General features: G+C 47.6%; 1 protein-coding gene across 1 annotated transcript in view; it reads left to right on the top strand.

The window, feature by feature from the left end:
• Positions 1 to 15,450, top strand: part of WTIP (WT1 interacting protein) — an 82,195-nt gene that overhangs the window by 15,664 nt on the left and 51,081 nt on the right. Inside the window, exon 2 of the mRNA XM_079316203.1 lies at positions 12,484 to 12,585. Coding sequence (XP_079172329.1) covers positions 12,484 to 12,585 — 102 coding nt within the window. The remainder of the gene's footprint in view (positions 1 to 12,483; positions 12,586 to 15,450) is intronic.

Genomic DNA, 15,450 nt, shown 5'->3' on the forward strand with positions numbered 1-15,450 from the left:
TGGAGCTGGCCCCGGTGGAAGACAGGGAAGTCAAGAAGTGTTTCTGCAGATATGGAGAGAAAGGAAAGCAGGGAAAACATGGAGCAGGGGTGCTGGGTTTGCCTTCTGTGATGAAAAGCTTGGGGGATTAGGGGAGAGCAGTGCTTGACCTCAGCACCAGTAAAGCTGTTGCTGCTGTCACCCATGACATCCCTCTGGGCAAGCTGGGGCAGTACAGACTGTGAGATGGACTGAAAACTGAGCTCAGGTGTGACCAGCAGGATGAGGCTGAGCTGGAGCCACTCACAAGTGGTGCACCTCAGAAACCCCTGCTAGAGCCAGCAGTGTTTGACATGTTCATTAATGACCAGGCTGATGGACAGAGCACCCCTGTAGCCAGGCTGTGGGTTGCACCACCATGAATTCTGCTCAGTGGACTGGATGGATGTGGTGGTGCTCAGCAAGACCTGGCAGGCTGCAGAAATGCAGCATTGGGAGCCTCATGAGATTCAAGACAGGAAAAGCCAAGTCCCAGGCCTGGGGAGCCACAGCCTCCCCCAGTGCTGGGAGCCCACTGGAAGCAGCTCTGCAGAAAGGCCCTCTGGGCTCCAGGGTGTGTGTTTGGCAAAGGCAGCCAACAGCAGCTTGAGCTGCAGTTCAGGCTGCCTGCCCTGGATCATGGGGACACTGGAGCTGCATGTCCTGTGTGCTGAGCTTGGCCCAGCACAACAGCTGAGTCTGAAGCAGGGGCTGGGTGTGTCAGCTGCTGCTGTGGGACACTCCAGCTGTGCCCAGGTGTCTCTGTGAGATGGGAGCCTGTGGGGAGCTCAGGTCTCATCCAGGATTCCCAAAGAGAGCCCCTCCAGTGCCCACTTCTCAGGTGCATCCCCTGGCACCTGAAAGGGCACCAAACAACTCCCACATAGATTATGAACTGTGTGATGTGAATGATCATATTGCTTTTGTCACGATCCTTGCACATGGGGTTTCCAAGGGCTCTCCAAGGATGGATGCACAGGCAGCAGCTGAGGTGGAAGGGGTTGCCTCTCTTTATCACTTCTCTGCTTTGCTGAGTGTTTTAATTAAAACCAGATAGAGGAAAATTTCTCACACTTGATTCCAATTTTTAGTGGTTTCACCTGCTGTTGAAAATTGCATCAAGACCTAATAGTAAAGGGGTGATGTAAAGAGGAATGAATGCTCCTTTTAGTGGCTATGAATAGAGGCTTCTCATATCAGTTAAGTGTTGACTTATAATTATGGAAAGATTATAGGTTTCTGCTGTTTTTCAGCCAGTCCTCTAACACATAAATTAACTAACATTTCATCACTTCATGTAACCTTTCAAAATGGAGAAGGGAGGTTCGAAATGATGAAATTAATAAGGTCATATTTATTTGGAGATGTTTGCTGTAACTAACAAAGTGAAAAATCACCCTCCTAACCCTTTTCTATCTGCTCACTCTTTCCCTGGTTATGCAGCTCCTGAGGAGGTAATTTTTGCTGTTTCTAGAAAGATTTTTAAAAAATAATTATACCAGGGGAGTTTGCTCTTCAACTCTGCTTTAGTTACATTTCTCTGAGAGTTGCTAGAAATTTAGCCAGGACTCCTTTGCTGTCTTATGACTGTGGGTGGTGGAGCTGATGAGTTACTGAATAAGAGATGTTTGGGTGGTGAGGTGTCAGGAGTGGGAGAGAAGAGCATCTTGCGTCTTGTTCTTCCCTTTGACTTGAGGCTGGCACCCAGTTATGAGAGAGTCCATCTTCCAAAAATCATGCTGAGAAGAGGATGCCTGTGCTGGTCTGGGAGTGTGAGGAGGGTGAGTGTGGGCAGGCACCCAGTGCAGCTCTGGGCTCCTGTGGTGTGTGGCTGGTGGCAGCTCTTCTGTGACCAGGCTCTGCCAGCACTGTGCACAGGGATCACTAGCAAGGAGAAATCCTTTCCCCCTCGAGCAAATTGCCCTTTGACAGGAGCCATTGAGGCCAGGGGTGTTTCCTTGTTTGCATCTCAGTGCCAAGTGCTCTTGCAGGACTTGGAGTGTCCTTTAGCAGCAGCAGCTTAGCTCTGCAGGTTTCTCTGCAGGGCTGGTGGGCCACAGCTTTGGCTGCTGGTTGTGAAAAGAGCAGATGATGCCAAAACCCTGGTGCAGGAAGGGGCAGGGGCTGCCTTCTGTGTCTTGGGCATTCCTCCCTCAGTGCCCAGGTTTTGCAGAGCAGCCAGGCACTTGTGCCACTGCTCTGTCTGCAAGAACAGAAAAGGTGGGTGGCAAAAATGGTGTGATTTTAGACAGTCTGCCAGCTCTGGCTGTTGGTGTGTCACTCTCTGGCAGAGAGCTCATAACTGAGGGCATAAGCAGATTTAACATGTGCTTCTTAGCTGGGTGTTAACCATATCCATTTCACACCTATTTAATCAGAGAAAACTAGCTCTATGGGTTTGTTTTTTGTTTTTTTTTTTTTTATTCCCCCAATTTCTACCCTTTAATACCCACTTTGCTCCTGTTTCATGTCAAGATGAAAATCTAGGTCAAAGTAGGGGAGAGGGATGGTCCTGAGTGTAATATTTGTGCATTTCTGGATCATTCATTGATACTGTTTGGATGTGGATCAAGTGTGTGTTCACATTTGTGTCGAATTAACTGGATAGATCACATACCCTGGAACTCATTCCAGCTGCTGGAGAGCAGACTGTTACCTGATCCAGGACTGACAATACCTGATCCAGCAAAAAGTCAAAGCAGTCCAGACAGGAGATACCTGACCTAGCAGAAATCCTGCCAAGATGAAGTTTACTATCAGGACTTTGCACTGTGGGGCATCCTTTTCTATGTTACTAAGAGCTGTAAGGCTGGATTTACTCAGGTGTTGGAAGTTGAGTGTCAGTCAGAGGGAGACCTCTACACCTCAGCAGGTCTGGGGGTGCTGGGGGAGCCCTAAAGGTGCGAATGGAGCTCATGGTGGGAAGCTCAGAGTTGCCCTCTTGCAGGAGTCATTGCAGGCAGGAGCCTGGAACAGTCCCCTGCTCATCTCAGGTCTGCCTTGGGGAGCTTGAACACATGGGCAGTGTGTTGATTTTCTAACTTTTGCTTCTCCTCCCAGTTGAATTCCCAGGCAGGAAATGAGCCCACATCTACAGCACTTAGTGCTGCTGTTTCCCAAAGGTAGAGAAGGCAAAATTAGAATATCCTGTTTACATGTCTTTGACCAGCTGTCCCAAGGGTTTTGCACTGCTAGATCAGGACAGGCTTTTCTTACAGTCTGAGCATGTTCCTGTGTGAGTGGAGGCTCTTTGCCCTGAGCTCCTCCCTGGGCTCAGGCTTTCAGCTGCAGGGGAGGCAGCATTTCACTGTCACCATCATGGGGAACCTGGGGCTTGCCATGACTAAAGGTGGGAGAAACCTGTGGCAAGTTACTTTACAGGAAGGTGCATTCCTCCTCATGATGTTCCCAAAGCCATCCTTGAGTCACTGGGCTTGAAGTGGATTTAAAAAAACAAACAACAGTTCAGAGGGTTGAGGTGACAGATTTTTAAGTCACTTCCAGCTTTTCTTAAGGGAAATAGTTCAGCCTTTCTAAATATTAGTTTGGTATAATACCTACCTATATGCATGTTTGTGTTTGAACAAACCTATTTATGCTCTTGGGAATGGTGAAGAACCTCTCTGGGGAAGGTGTGAGTTGTGAGAGGTGCCAGCAGGTTTGTGGGGTGAGTGCTGGGGCTGTGCTGTCCCTGTGGGGCTGGGAGCTGCTGGTGGAAGGAGCTGCTGGGTTTGTAACCAAGCCTGGCTAAGTAATTCCCTGCCTTTTCCAGACTGTCACGCTCCTGCTGGAAATAGACCATTATCTAAGAAAATAGGAAAGTGCACCTGGAAACTTTTAGACTAGTCTCCTTGTTTAATCATGAACCCATTTGAAACATGTCAAGGAAGGCAGCTGTAATATATGACCTTTTTGTGCCATACATTAGAGGGATGACTCAGAGGTGCAATGTCAGGGGAAGGTAATGAAAACTCTCCAGGCTGATGTCTGTGCTGATGCTTGCAGCTCTGATGTGCTGTGCAGTTCAGGCTCCTTGGGCTGCACTCTTGGTGCTTCCTGCATCACTGTTGCTACCTGGCTGCACAGATTTCTGTAAGCTGGGGTATTTAAATTGATTCTGTCTCTTCCCTGTCATCTCAGAAGGTTTTTTCTCTGAAGACCACAGAGGTGTCAGTGACTCACATGTAATATGGAAAAGAGCCAAGACAGAAACTAAAGGTAACTAGGAACATCAAAAGTGGAAAAGGGGGTTGGTGCAGGAGTTTTCTGACTAGTTCTGTCACTTATATAGAAAAAAATGTGCAATGTGTAGATAAATGTATTATTATTAATGTGTGGCATCAGCAGGAAGGAAAGACAGTGGCCATGTGAGCTCTAAATATTTAGTTAATTGTTTATTTGTTGTAACAAAACTGTCTCAATGTTTGTAAACCTGTCACTGGAAAATAAAATTTTAATAAAAGCTTAAATAAAGCATAAAAGGTCTACAGTCTGACCTGTATTATGCCAAAAATCTGAAGTAAGGGCATGGGCAAGCATCTTGCTCCAGAGCTCAGGTGATCCCAGCTGGTATAACCAGCAGCTGGTATAAATTGCAGTATTCAGGATAATTCAAAACCAAGTAAATTTCTTTTTGGAAAATCTCCTCCATCACTCTCTGTGACCTGCCACTTCTCTTGCCCATCGTTTTGGGATGTACAGTGTGCAGATCTGCCCTCTTCTTGTCAGTTTGAGTGTAGAGCTGGGCTGAGTGCCCCTGGTGCTTCACACCAGCTTCCTAATTCCTGGGAGTTTGCTCAGGAGCACTGTGGAGCTCTGGGTATTGGTGTTTGGTGAGTCTGGGCTGCAGCAGGAGCATGGCTGAGCTCTGTTGGGCTCACTGAGCCCCTGGCTGTGCTGCTGTGCCCTCCTATGCAGCACTTGTACCAGAGCCTATCCTCCTCTGATTGCTGCTGGAAATGCAGCACTCCTCAGCTGGCTGCATTATAAATGAGGGCACACTCACTCAGGGGCCTTGTTGGCTGATCCCTTTGGGCTGTCAGAGTGCTCTTGTCCACAGCAAGACCCTCAGGAGTTCAGCAGGGGAGGGGCAGTAGCACAGGGAATGTGATTTATTCATTCCCAGTGGTGCCCTCCTTTACACCTGAGCTCTGTCTCCTTGCTTTGATAATCTGAGTCATCACAAGGTACTTTTAGAAACAGGATTTTTTTCCTGTCTTTATTTTTGCTTAGTTGCTGAAGTTATTTGCAAGTCCCCTTGTGATTGTCAGTGTGAGCATGAGCCGTGAACAGTCAGCTGAGCTCTGAACCCCAGACAAAGCCCCCAAAGCTGCACAGCCCATGGAGCAGCCATGAGACCTCCTCTGTCTTCCACTTCAGTGCCTCAGTGGCAAAAGATTTTTCTATAAATGCCAAATAAGAAGTATAAATTACCCTGGAACTGCCATGCACTAAATGAAGACACAGAGAAATGGGTGAATATTTGTAAAGCAAGTGTCAGTGTAACTAAAGGAGTGCAGGTAACAATGGGAACATGGGCTGTGCTCAGCCCTGTGCTGTCAGAGCTCCACACAAAGGGCAGCCCTGCAGATAGTGTCAGTAATTTCATGCTTCAGAGCAGTAATTTCACATACTGTATGGAGCAGTAAGCATTTGCTGTGCTGGCTCTGGCTTTCACTGTGTGATGGGGTGGATCTACTTCAGCAGTAACAAAAGCTTTCCTTCCAATTTGCAGCAGCTGCTGGTCAGGGCTGATCCTGACCTGTGGTATTTCCACTCTGCTCTGCTGGCCTGGAGCAGCTTTGATTCACTGCCACATGCCCTGGCCTTAGAGCTGCTGAAGTAGGGACTCAGGGAGAGTGCTGGTTGTGAATTGTTCTGTGGCCTTCTGTGTTCCCCAACACTCACTCATCAGCTCACCCTGCATCTGAAAGCCCAGAAGGGTTGAGGCAGAGCAGCACAGACAGCAGGAATAGGCTGAGTCCTGCTGGCAGTGCTGGTCCCTCGGGCAGGTAGAGCTTGGCTCTGTCTCTGGCATTCCTGGAGCTGCTCCCAGTGCTCCACTGTGGCCATGACCTCTCCCAGTAGCTTTATCTCATGCAAGCCTTGTTAAGCAACAGGCAGATGGAGGTAATGAAAGCTATTCCAGAACCTAAAACTTCCAGTGGATGTGAATTTGTTGCATTTGTAACCAAATATAAATTATCTCAAATTTTGATTTTTCTGAGTTAAGTTCTATACATGCATCCGTCCTGTGCATTAATTAAAGCCTCCTGTAGCAGACAGGCATTGAAGTGATAGAGATCTTTTAACATCAGCAGATGCATATCTCAAGGACATAAATAGTTTATGGTTTATTCCTTGAGGACAAAAGTGAGGTTGGGGGCAATCTCAACAAGGTTTAATAGTGGCAACAAGGAGTTTCCCAGTTCACAGGCTGCTTCTTGCCTTGCTTTGCTTAAGCTGTGATTTGTGTTAGGTGTTGTTGCCCATGTTCCTCCAGTGTAGCACTCCAGCACAGCTGCTGCAGGGAGCACGTGGGGACTCCAGGCTGGAGCTGGGGTTGTGTGCCAGATGGGGTCAGCTCCCCATGGCTCTTGGGTGCTGGGGTGCCAGGTGTGGATGGGCTGGAGCTTGGCAGGAGAGTCTAAAACATTCACCTGAGCATTTCTCAGTTTTCTTAACATGTCATTTTCAGCCTTAATTCAAGTTCTGGTGCCTCCTGCTTTTTCCTGGGGCAGAGGCAGTGCTGGTAGCTTAGCTAGGCAGTCCTTCCATCATTCCTATCACAGGATGCTGCTGCTTGGCATGCTCAGGTTGTATTTATTTATAACTTGTATGTACCAGACATCATTTCAAGTCAGACATTTTCGAATCCTTGGTACATTTGCAAGGTTTCTGCCAGGTACCAGATGCAAGCCCTGCCCATGATGGTGGGGGCTGGGAAGGCTCTCTGTGCTGCCTCCCTGCTCTGCCCCGTGCAGGTGCCTCGTGTCTTTGGTCTGCACCTGACTGAGGGGTGACGTGTGTGTTGGAAGGTCCCTCCTCCTGTGGTTGTTGGAAGGAAAAGAGCATTTTTCTGCCCTGAAGTCACCTCTGCAGTCCAAGGTACCTCAGCCCAGGAGGTGCAGGGGAGCTGCTGGGAGCTGAGCAGGTTCTGCAGCAGCAGTTGGCACAGCTGCCTGGGCTCAGGGCAGCTCTAGGCTGCTCACCTGCCTTCATGAGCACACCTTGTACAGGTGGCACAGCACCCTGTGTGAGATCACTGTCTGCAGGCAGGGTGGGAACCCCTCCCCTGGCCAGGGCCACCTGCAGGTGTGTGCCCCAGCCCCTCCACAGCCCCCTGCTCCTGCAGCTCTTGCTGCCCTTTGGCTTTTTGTTTGGAACTCAGACTTCCCTCCTCGTCTGTTCTCCCTGCTCAGTGCCAGTGGGTGTCCATTTCCCTGCCCCTGTGCCTTGGATAGGATGCAGGTGTGGAGAACGTGTTGGTTTTCCATCTCAAAGAGAAGAAAAGGGGATTTTGCAGTGGCCCAGTGTGATGTTCATCCACCCTCTCCCCTGAACTGTAGAGGCAGGGAGGGAGTCATCTGTGCCATGTGTTAGTTGTTAATTTTAGCTTTACCATAACTCTTGATGACAGGGCTTGGTTGTTTCCTACTGTAGGCAGCATGTAGCAGTTATCCTGGAGGTGCAGTGAGGCTGTAAGGCAGTGAAGCTGTCTGGGCTGTGGTGCTCAGTCTGTCCCAGCTCACTCAGCTGCTGCAGTGGAGGCACATGGTGCCATTTTTCTTGCATTCATGCAAAACCTTTGCTTTCAGGTTACATAAGGATGGCATCAGGCACAGGCTGAACTCCACCTGTGTCTGAGGACAAAGCTTGGCCAAAAAGTGGTTAAATATCTGCCATTATATGCATGGCATTTATCAGTCTTTTTCCTAATTCTGGCTTCCTGATGAAGTCTGTATGGAGAAGCAGCTGGCATGGCCAAAGGAGCATTGTAGGATCTGAGGTACAAGTCCCAAACTGAACTTCTTGTAATGCATAGGCTGCTACAGGGAGCTCTTACAAGTACCAGCAAGCTGAAAAATAGGTTACTGCTGATGCCTTTGCTAATTATAATGCATTGCATTTGGTCTCAAGTCTGGAGCAAAGTCACTAAACAATCAGAAAATACGTGTCTGATCTGCTGGTGCTGATATCCCTGTTTGCTGGTGCAGGAGTCACCCAGGGAGCTTGTGCCTCTGCCAGCTCTGTTGCCATGCAGGGCTGGAGGCCTGTCTGGCTGCTGTCCAGAGATGATGCTCTCACTGATGTGGTCAGGCTCATGAAGTGGACTGGTTAAAGGTGTGGGGAGCACTGGCCATGTGCTGGAGTCCAGCAGGGAGTCCCTGGGAGCTCCTTCTCTTTCTAGTACCATTTTGGTTGATGGTCTTTTGCTGCACTCCACGTGGAGTTTGTTCAGTCTCTACACTCTGTGAGGGTGTGAACACATCTCAGCCAAGGACTGCTGTGATGCTGTGCCAGCCTGCATGGCAACTTGGAGCACATGCAGCATCTTGTGATGTCTTTTTCTGGGTAGAGACACCTGATCTGTGGGAGAGCTGATGACCTGGGTGGAAACATAACTGATGTGTTAAAGATCTGGGGTACAGCTGACTGCCCAGAATTGAGGAGTCAGGGGGGGCAAGGAATCATATGAAGGCAGAAGTTGATCTGAAATCATGTCAAGGGAAGTGTCAGAAACGAGACACGCTTGCTCTGCAACAGAACATTCTTCACAGGTGGTTTAACAAGCCTTGGAGTTAAATCTGGGGAAGGGGAAAAGTGAGGCAGCTGTTATGTCAGGGCTTCACAAGCCCTCAGTGTGCAGTCTGGGCTGTGGCTGTGGAAAAGCAGACCTGAGCAGCCATGTAACCAGGGCTTTTCCTGGACAGTTATGAGCTCACACTAAACTCACTCTGCAGCTGCATATATATTTTCCAGAATGCACTTCTGGAATTTTATATAGGCTTTTTTAGTATGCTAATCATCTCTGTGGTCATTCATTCCTGGAGTTAATGACTGCTCTCTCGGAGAAAACAAGTTAACAAACTGACAGCTGCTCCTAACAAATCACTTGCTTGGAGAGGCCAGTGCAAGTTTAACATCCACAATAAATCCTTCTTTTGCTTCTGATGGTTCAGTGCAGCGATGGCAAAGAAATGAGGTAATAACTTTCATTTATCAAAGCACTTCGGACTGTAGTAGATTTGTGCACAAGAGCTCAGAGCCAGAATTGCCACAGTTGCAGACTGGATTCCTGCTCTTCTTTGAATAGCTCTAAGTGTAGATGGGATTACATAGTTCTGTCTGTAACCTGCCAGCCAGATCATCAATAGCTGCCACAGTTGGCATGAGAAGATGGGCAGGGAGTGCCCAGGAGCTGGGGGGCTCTGAAGGGGCTGCTCTGTCCCCATGGCCAAGAGTGAACTGAGGAGTCAGACCAGGGCCTGATGTCAGGCTGAGGTGACACTGGTTTGTCCCAGGTGTGCACCCTGCTCTGTGCAGCCCCTCCTGCCCCAGGGTCCCTGAAGAGCCCTGGGGATGTGGTGGGACAGCAGCAGCCTGGGCTCTGTGCTGCTCCAGGAGTGAGGAATTCCTGCAGCTGCTGGCTCACAGGACGCCTCTCCCAGTCACAGTGTCCACTGCAATCAATGGCCTTTGATCAGTTAACCTTTAACTCGTGGCAAATAGAAGATGTTTTCTATAACATTTGGTTACAAATAAATGAATAGACTTGGCAGCCTTGGATAAGACAACAAATGTTCTGAAATTCCCATTTCTTGTGTCAGGGCTGACTTGCCCAAGGACTGGCATTCTCTTAACTAGTGTGCAATAAACTGATGGATCTGGATGGCAGCTGGTTTGTCTCACTAGGTTTAACTTGGATAGCTGCTATCTTATAGTTTTTGCTTCTCTAAATTTCTGAAATCTGGTATAAGTTTTTTAAAAATACTAACAGATGTATAGGGTTTTAAATTTATCATTTCATTGGATATATAGTCTAAAGTGGCAACATTGTGCCAGGATGTTGAGCCAGCTGAATGAAAGGCATGTCCCTTCATGACATGAAATGGGGGAGTTAAAGGTATAAACACCAATAAACCCTGTGATATAATGAATGGTCTTTCCATGTCAGTACTAGAATACTAGTAGGATAAGAAAAATACTTTTTTAAAACTTGCCAAAACCCACATTAATCTGATCACATTGCACAGCTTGTACTGATGGTTGTGTTGATGCTGCTGTGAACTGAAGCAGTTCAGTTTTAGAGTTTGTTGCACTGGGCTGGGATGGCCAGGTTTTGGTGGTGGGGTGACTTTGTGAGAAGCTGCCAGAAGCTTCCCCTGGGTCTGGCAGAGCCAAATTTGGGCCCATCAGTGACAGTGGCAGCAGCTCTGGGGAACATTTAGGAAGGGGGAGGAAATGCCCATGGAATTGCAGCTGGGTGGGAGTGAGGAGATGTGAGAGGAGCAGCTCTGCAAAGCCCCAAGGCAGGAGGGGCAGGAGCTGCTGCAGGGCTGGAGCTGAGGCTCCCCCAGCCCGGGGGCAGCCAGGGAGAGGCAGCTGAGCCCCTGCAGCCCAGGGGCTCCAGGATGGAGCAGAGACCCCCTGCAGGGCCCACATGGGAGCAGGGGGATGAAGGAGGCTGGGACCCACAGGGAACTCCAGGCTGGAGCAGCTCCTGGAGCTCTGACTGCACCCATGGACAGGGACCAGGAGCAACCCCTGGAGCACTGACTGCACCCATGGACAGGGACCAGGAGCAGCTCCTGGAGCTCTGACTGCACCCATGGACAGGGACCAGGAGCAGCTCCTGGAGCTCTGACTGCACCCATGGACAGGGACCAGGCTGGAGCAGCTCCTGGAGCACTGACTGCACCCATGGACAGGGACCAGGAGCAACCCCTGGAGCTCTGACTGCACCCATGGACAGGGACCAGGAGCAGCTCCTGAAGGACTGCAGCCTCACAATAGAGAAATTCATGGAAGGATGTCTCCCAGGATAAGAGAGGCATGCCTGTTCAGAATACACTGATCTTTCCCCAAAGAACTTTTTATTTTTTTTTTAATTTTTATTTTGCATGTACTTACATAGAATGTTCGCAGCACAGCAGTGGGGAATTCTGGAAAATAAAAGCCCAGTTTTGTAGTTCTGCAGTTTCTGGGTTCTTAGGTGTATTTGCAGTTTTCTTGGTGCCAATGAGTAATGCCAGCCTTGTGCATGCACTTGCAGAAATAGAGCCTCAGACAACACATGGAACAGAGCAGTTTCTTTCCAGTTGTTTGAAGCAAAGAAATCTCCATTTTTATTTTCTTCTATATTATTTTAAAAATATCATCAGCCTTGTCTTAATGGACTGTCCTGCTAGGATCGAATAGAGACCTACAGGTATCTCAGAAAAACTTAAAAATCAGTTTTCCCAGTTGTGTGACAGAAGGACATGGATTCCCCACAGTTTAATTCTTCTTCATATGGAGACAAAACCAAAGTGATCCTTGAATTAATTCCCTTCTTTGGATTGAATTGAGAGAGGTTATGCATAGGTAGAAACAAATGCATAGGTAAAAGACTTGAAACAAATAACTTTGAGGAAATAGCTTTAAGTACTCCCCAAAACCAAACCATCCCAAAAAAACCCTCTTTGTAGAGCTTACTGAAATCATGACCTTCCCTGAGTTTGCCATGTGAGGAGCTGACCACTGACCTGTTGGCTGCTGCTGCCTTGGTCTCCTGGGGGCTGCAGTCACCCTGGCATCTCCAGGAGCAGGCATGGGCAGTAAAGGTGAATTTCTGAGCCCACTGAAGCACAGCTGCCAGCCTGGATTTCTGCCCTAAGACCAAAAGGAAGGCAAAGGCATTGCTGTTTGGTGTGCTGAGGTGCCAGGTTGTGTTTATGAGGTTATATCCTCTGTTCATGGGGAATTAAACAATTTCTGAATGTGACTGACAGATCCATTTTCCCAGTGGCTGTCACTGCAGACAAACACCCTTGATGCTATGTTTGTGGAGAGGTCCAAGGAGAAATCTTTTGGGCTTGGACTGAATTGTTTTATCAGTGGTTGTTGAATGTCATGTGGTGGAGCACTTTGTGGTGAAGGTCTCACTGAATTATTTCTTGGGCTGGCAGAATTGTTTGCAGGGAGTGTGTGGATTTCTCTGTCCTTTCTGGCTGCACTTGCCTCCTCTGGGTTTCTGTCTGTAGCCAGCCTCAGTCTCCCTGAACTGAAGCACCAGCAGAGGCTTGCCCCCCTTAATTTTGGGTTAATTTCCATGCATTTGCTTGGGTACTTGAATCTCTTCAGGGTGGGGAGCTCATTGATTTAGGGCAGATGAGGGTACCATGAGTGTCATGAATCAATGACCTGGAGCTGTTTTTAGGAGCTGTGGAGGATTTTAACTTTGATTCTCTTTCTGCTTTGCAGGTATTTGTATAAAATGTGGAAAAGGTGTGTATGGAGCGAGCCAGGCTTGCCAAGCAATGGGTAACCTCTATCATACCAACTGCTTCACGTGCTGCTCTTGTGGTAAGTCAGCTCTGCTATGCCCCTGTGCTGTGGCTTCCTTCAGCAACCAGTGCACAAAGTGAGACCTCACCCTGCCTGCTTCCCCAGGCAAAATTCCCACGCAGGGCTCCAGCTGCAGAAGTTGGGGTTTTTTTTGCCATCTGTAAGTGCTCAGTGGTGTTTTCCTAAGCAGCAGCCCAGAAAAGTAGTATTTTGTTGTTTGTAGGGCTGCATTTGCAAAATGGCTTCAACCTGGCTGTCAGAAGCACTGGATGCTTTAAATCACCTGCCTTTGTGGAACTGTAATGTGCATGTATCATTTTTATAGGGAAAAAAATGGTAAAATTTGTTCAGCCAAAACCATACTTTTGTCACTTTCTATTTGCAGATGCAACTCTAGTCAGGCATGTGTATTTGTCATTTTTGTGTATGCACAGTGCTCAAAAATTGTTCACTTATGGTTGAATGTGACAAGAAAAAATAGAAACTGTGTGTTGAAATGTCTTATGCTATTACAAGATTTTATTTTTGTGGGGGAAAACTAGATGATGAATCAGTGTTTCCTCCTTGCTGTTCTCAGGAACTTTTTAGGTTTCCTTTTAATCTGAAAGAGATGTTTCTGTGTGTGACTTTGGAGAAGTCCTGGCTTTGCCAGGGGAAATGGAAAATTCAGGGCAGCATTTTCAGAAGTGTGCCTTAAGTCAGGCAATATGAACTTAAGTTGGATACTTCCTCAGTGTCTTGTCTGTAACTGCTGAGAGCTCACAAATTCCCACCAAGCTCAAAGGAAGTGTGAGAGCTCAATTTTCAGGAGTCAGGTGATTTTTGCTTGTTTTATGCACACATCTACTGATGTTCGTTATATATGAAAACATTTGCCTGGCTATTGAAGATCTTGTTATGATACATATCAGCAAAAGATTTATTCTGAGCAGAATGTGTTGAGCACAGATTGTTTAGAAAAAGGATTAATTAAGGATTAGAAAAAGAGTAAAATATTACTGGCATGGAACCAAATAATTTGATAATCAGAAGAACATTGTAAAGTTCACTTCTGTCTTTTCTCCTGAGATTTGTACTGATAAATATTGATTTAAAGAAACCTTCAAGCTGAGTGTAGAATTTAGTGACCTTTCTAAATGACTCTGGACCATTACCAGATGCAGGGTTGAACTCATCTCAGACCCTCAGGGATTGTTTCTGACTTTGCTCAGGTCTCACAGTAAGCCAGTAGCTGTTTTGTTGGCTCCCAAAATTAACAGCATCCTCCTTAGCAAAGGATTACAAAATAGGATATCAGATAATGTCTATCCACAGCATTAACCTAACCTAATTGCATGGGTGATTTCCAGCTTCCTCTCTGGGGCAGAAATGTTGTTTTTCAGTACTCAGGCTGCATGTTTGCTACCATGGGGTTCTGTATGCACATCACTGTTCCTTAGAAAGGTGTATGAGGGATAGGAAGTGCATTTTAACAACAAAATACAAACACAGCTCGATTATTTAAACACTTCACAAGCTTTTCTGACTCTTCTGGAGAGGTGTGTGTGGCCAGTGCTCACCTACCACAGGGCAGCTTGAGACATGTCCACTGGAAGCGTTGTTTGCCCCACCCTTGATGCCTGGAATTTGGTGATTCAGGCAGCTTCCCCTGAGTCACCACAAGGGAGATGCTCCAGGTTGTCTTGTGTGCTGCTGTGGGCTGGGCAGTGCATCAGTGAGAAGGGCTTGGATTTCCTTCTGTTTGCAGCCTTCTGGTACAGCTGCATTGTCAGGGGGGTTTGGGCACTTCCTTGGGCTCTGGAGAGGGGCAGCAGAGCCCCAGGGCAGCTCCAGCACCTGGGCAAAGCTGGGGCTCTGCTGTGTTCAAGGGTGAGTCCTGTGCTGGCTTTGCACATATGGCACTTGGTGAGGAGGGAGGAAGGCACCCAGGAGGAGATGCTGAGAGATTTCTCTGTGTCTGACAAAGACCAATGGATGATTGGTTTTGGGAACTGCCAACCTGTTAAACCACTGAGGAAGTTGAACAGCACTGCCTGCAGAGGACTGGGTTGGACCCCCTGGCATTGAATGCAGCAAAAGCCAGAAAACAGCCAGAGCAGCCACCACCATTCCTCACTGGGCCCCTGCTATCCTGGGCCAGCCCCCATTGATGTCTGAAATACTCCACCCAGCTGCTTCAGCCACTGCCCAGGCAAGATATTCACTCATCAGTGCACAGATGAAACCTGCAAGCATCAATTCTCTCCCCTGAGTGGAGTAAAAGGACAGAGATGAAGATATGTAGAGAAACAGCACAGAGACATTGAGGTCAGACGAGAAGGAAGAGTCAGGTCCCTGATGTCTTGGGCTGAAATTCTCCTGTAAGCTATGGAGAAGATATGATTGATATATCAGACTGGTTTTTTCCCCCTGTAACTCATGAAAAGTATGGGGTGGTGGAGCATTTGTATTGTAGACTTGAGCAAAGGCATTTGTGTTGAAGTAAGCAGATGTTGAGGTAGCTGTGATCCCATGAGAAGTCTAACCAGAGAGAGAAGAGTGATAAAGACCCTTTGCCCCAGGGAAGGAGATCTTCAGGTTCCTAGACCTGAAGATGATTTCAGAGTGAAATGAAGAGAACTTTGCTCTGAACTGCTCAAAATCCTTAAAAATAGCACCCCATAAGTTGACATGGTCCTCAAAAACAGTTGTGGGGAAAATGATAAGTCAAAAGGAGGGACATTTACACAGTGATCAGATTTCCATTCTCCTGGGCAGCTGGTTTGCTGTGACATTAAAGCCACAAGAGAACTGTTTCCTTGTAGAAAAGTCTCCATAGACTGATGAGAAAGACTCCTCTCTCTAAGTAAATTAGAGAAAGACTATTTTAGAGATTAAACTGAT

This window comes from Erithacus rubecula, assembly GCF_903797595.1.
Source record: "Erithacus rubecula genome assembly, chromosome: 12".
Classification (NCBI taxonomy): Eukaryota; Metazoa; Chordata; class Aves; order Passeriformes; family Muscicapidae; genus Erithacus; species Erithacus rubecula.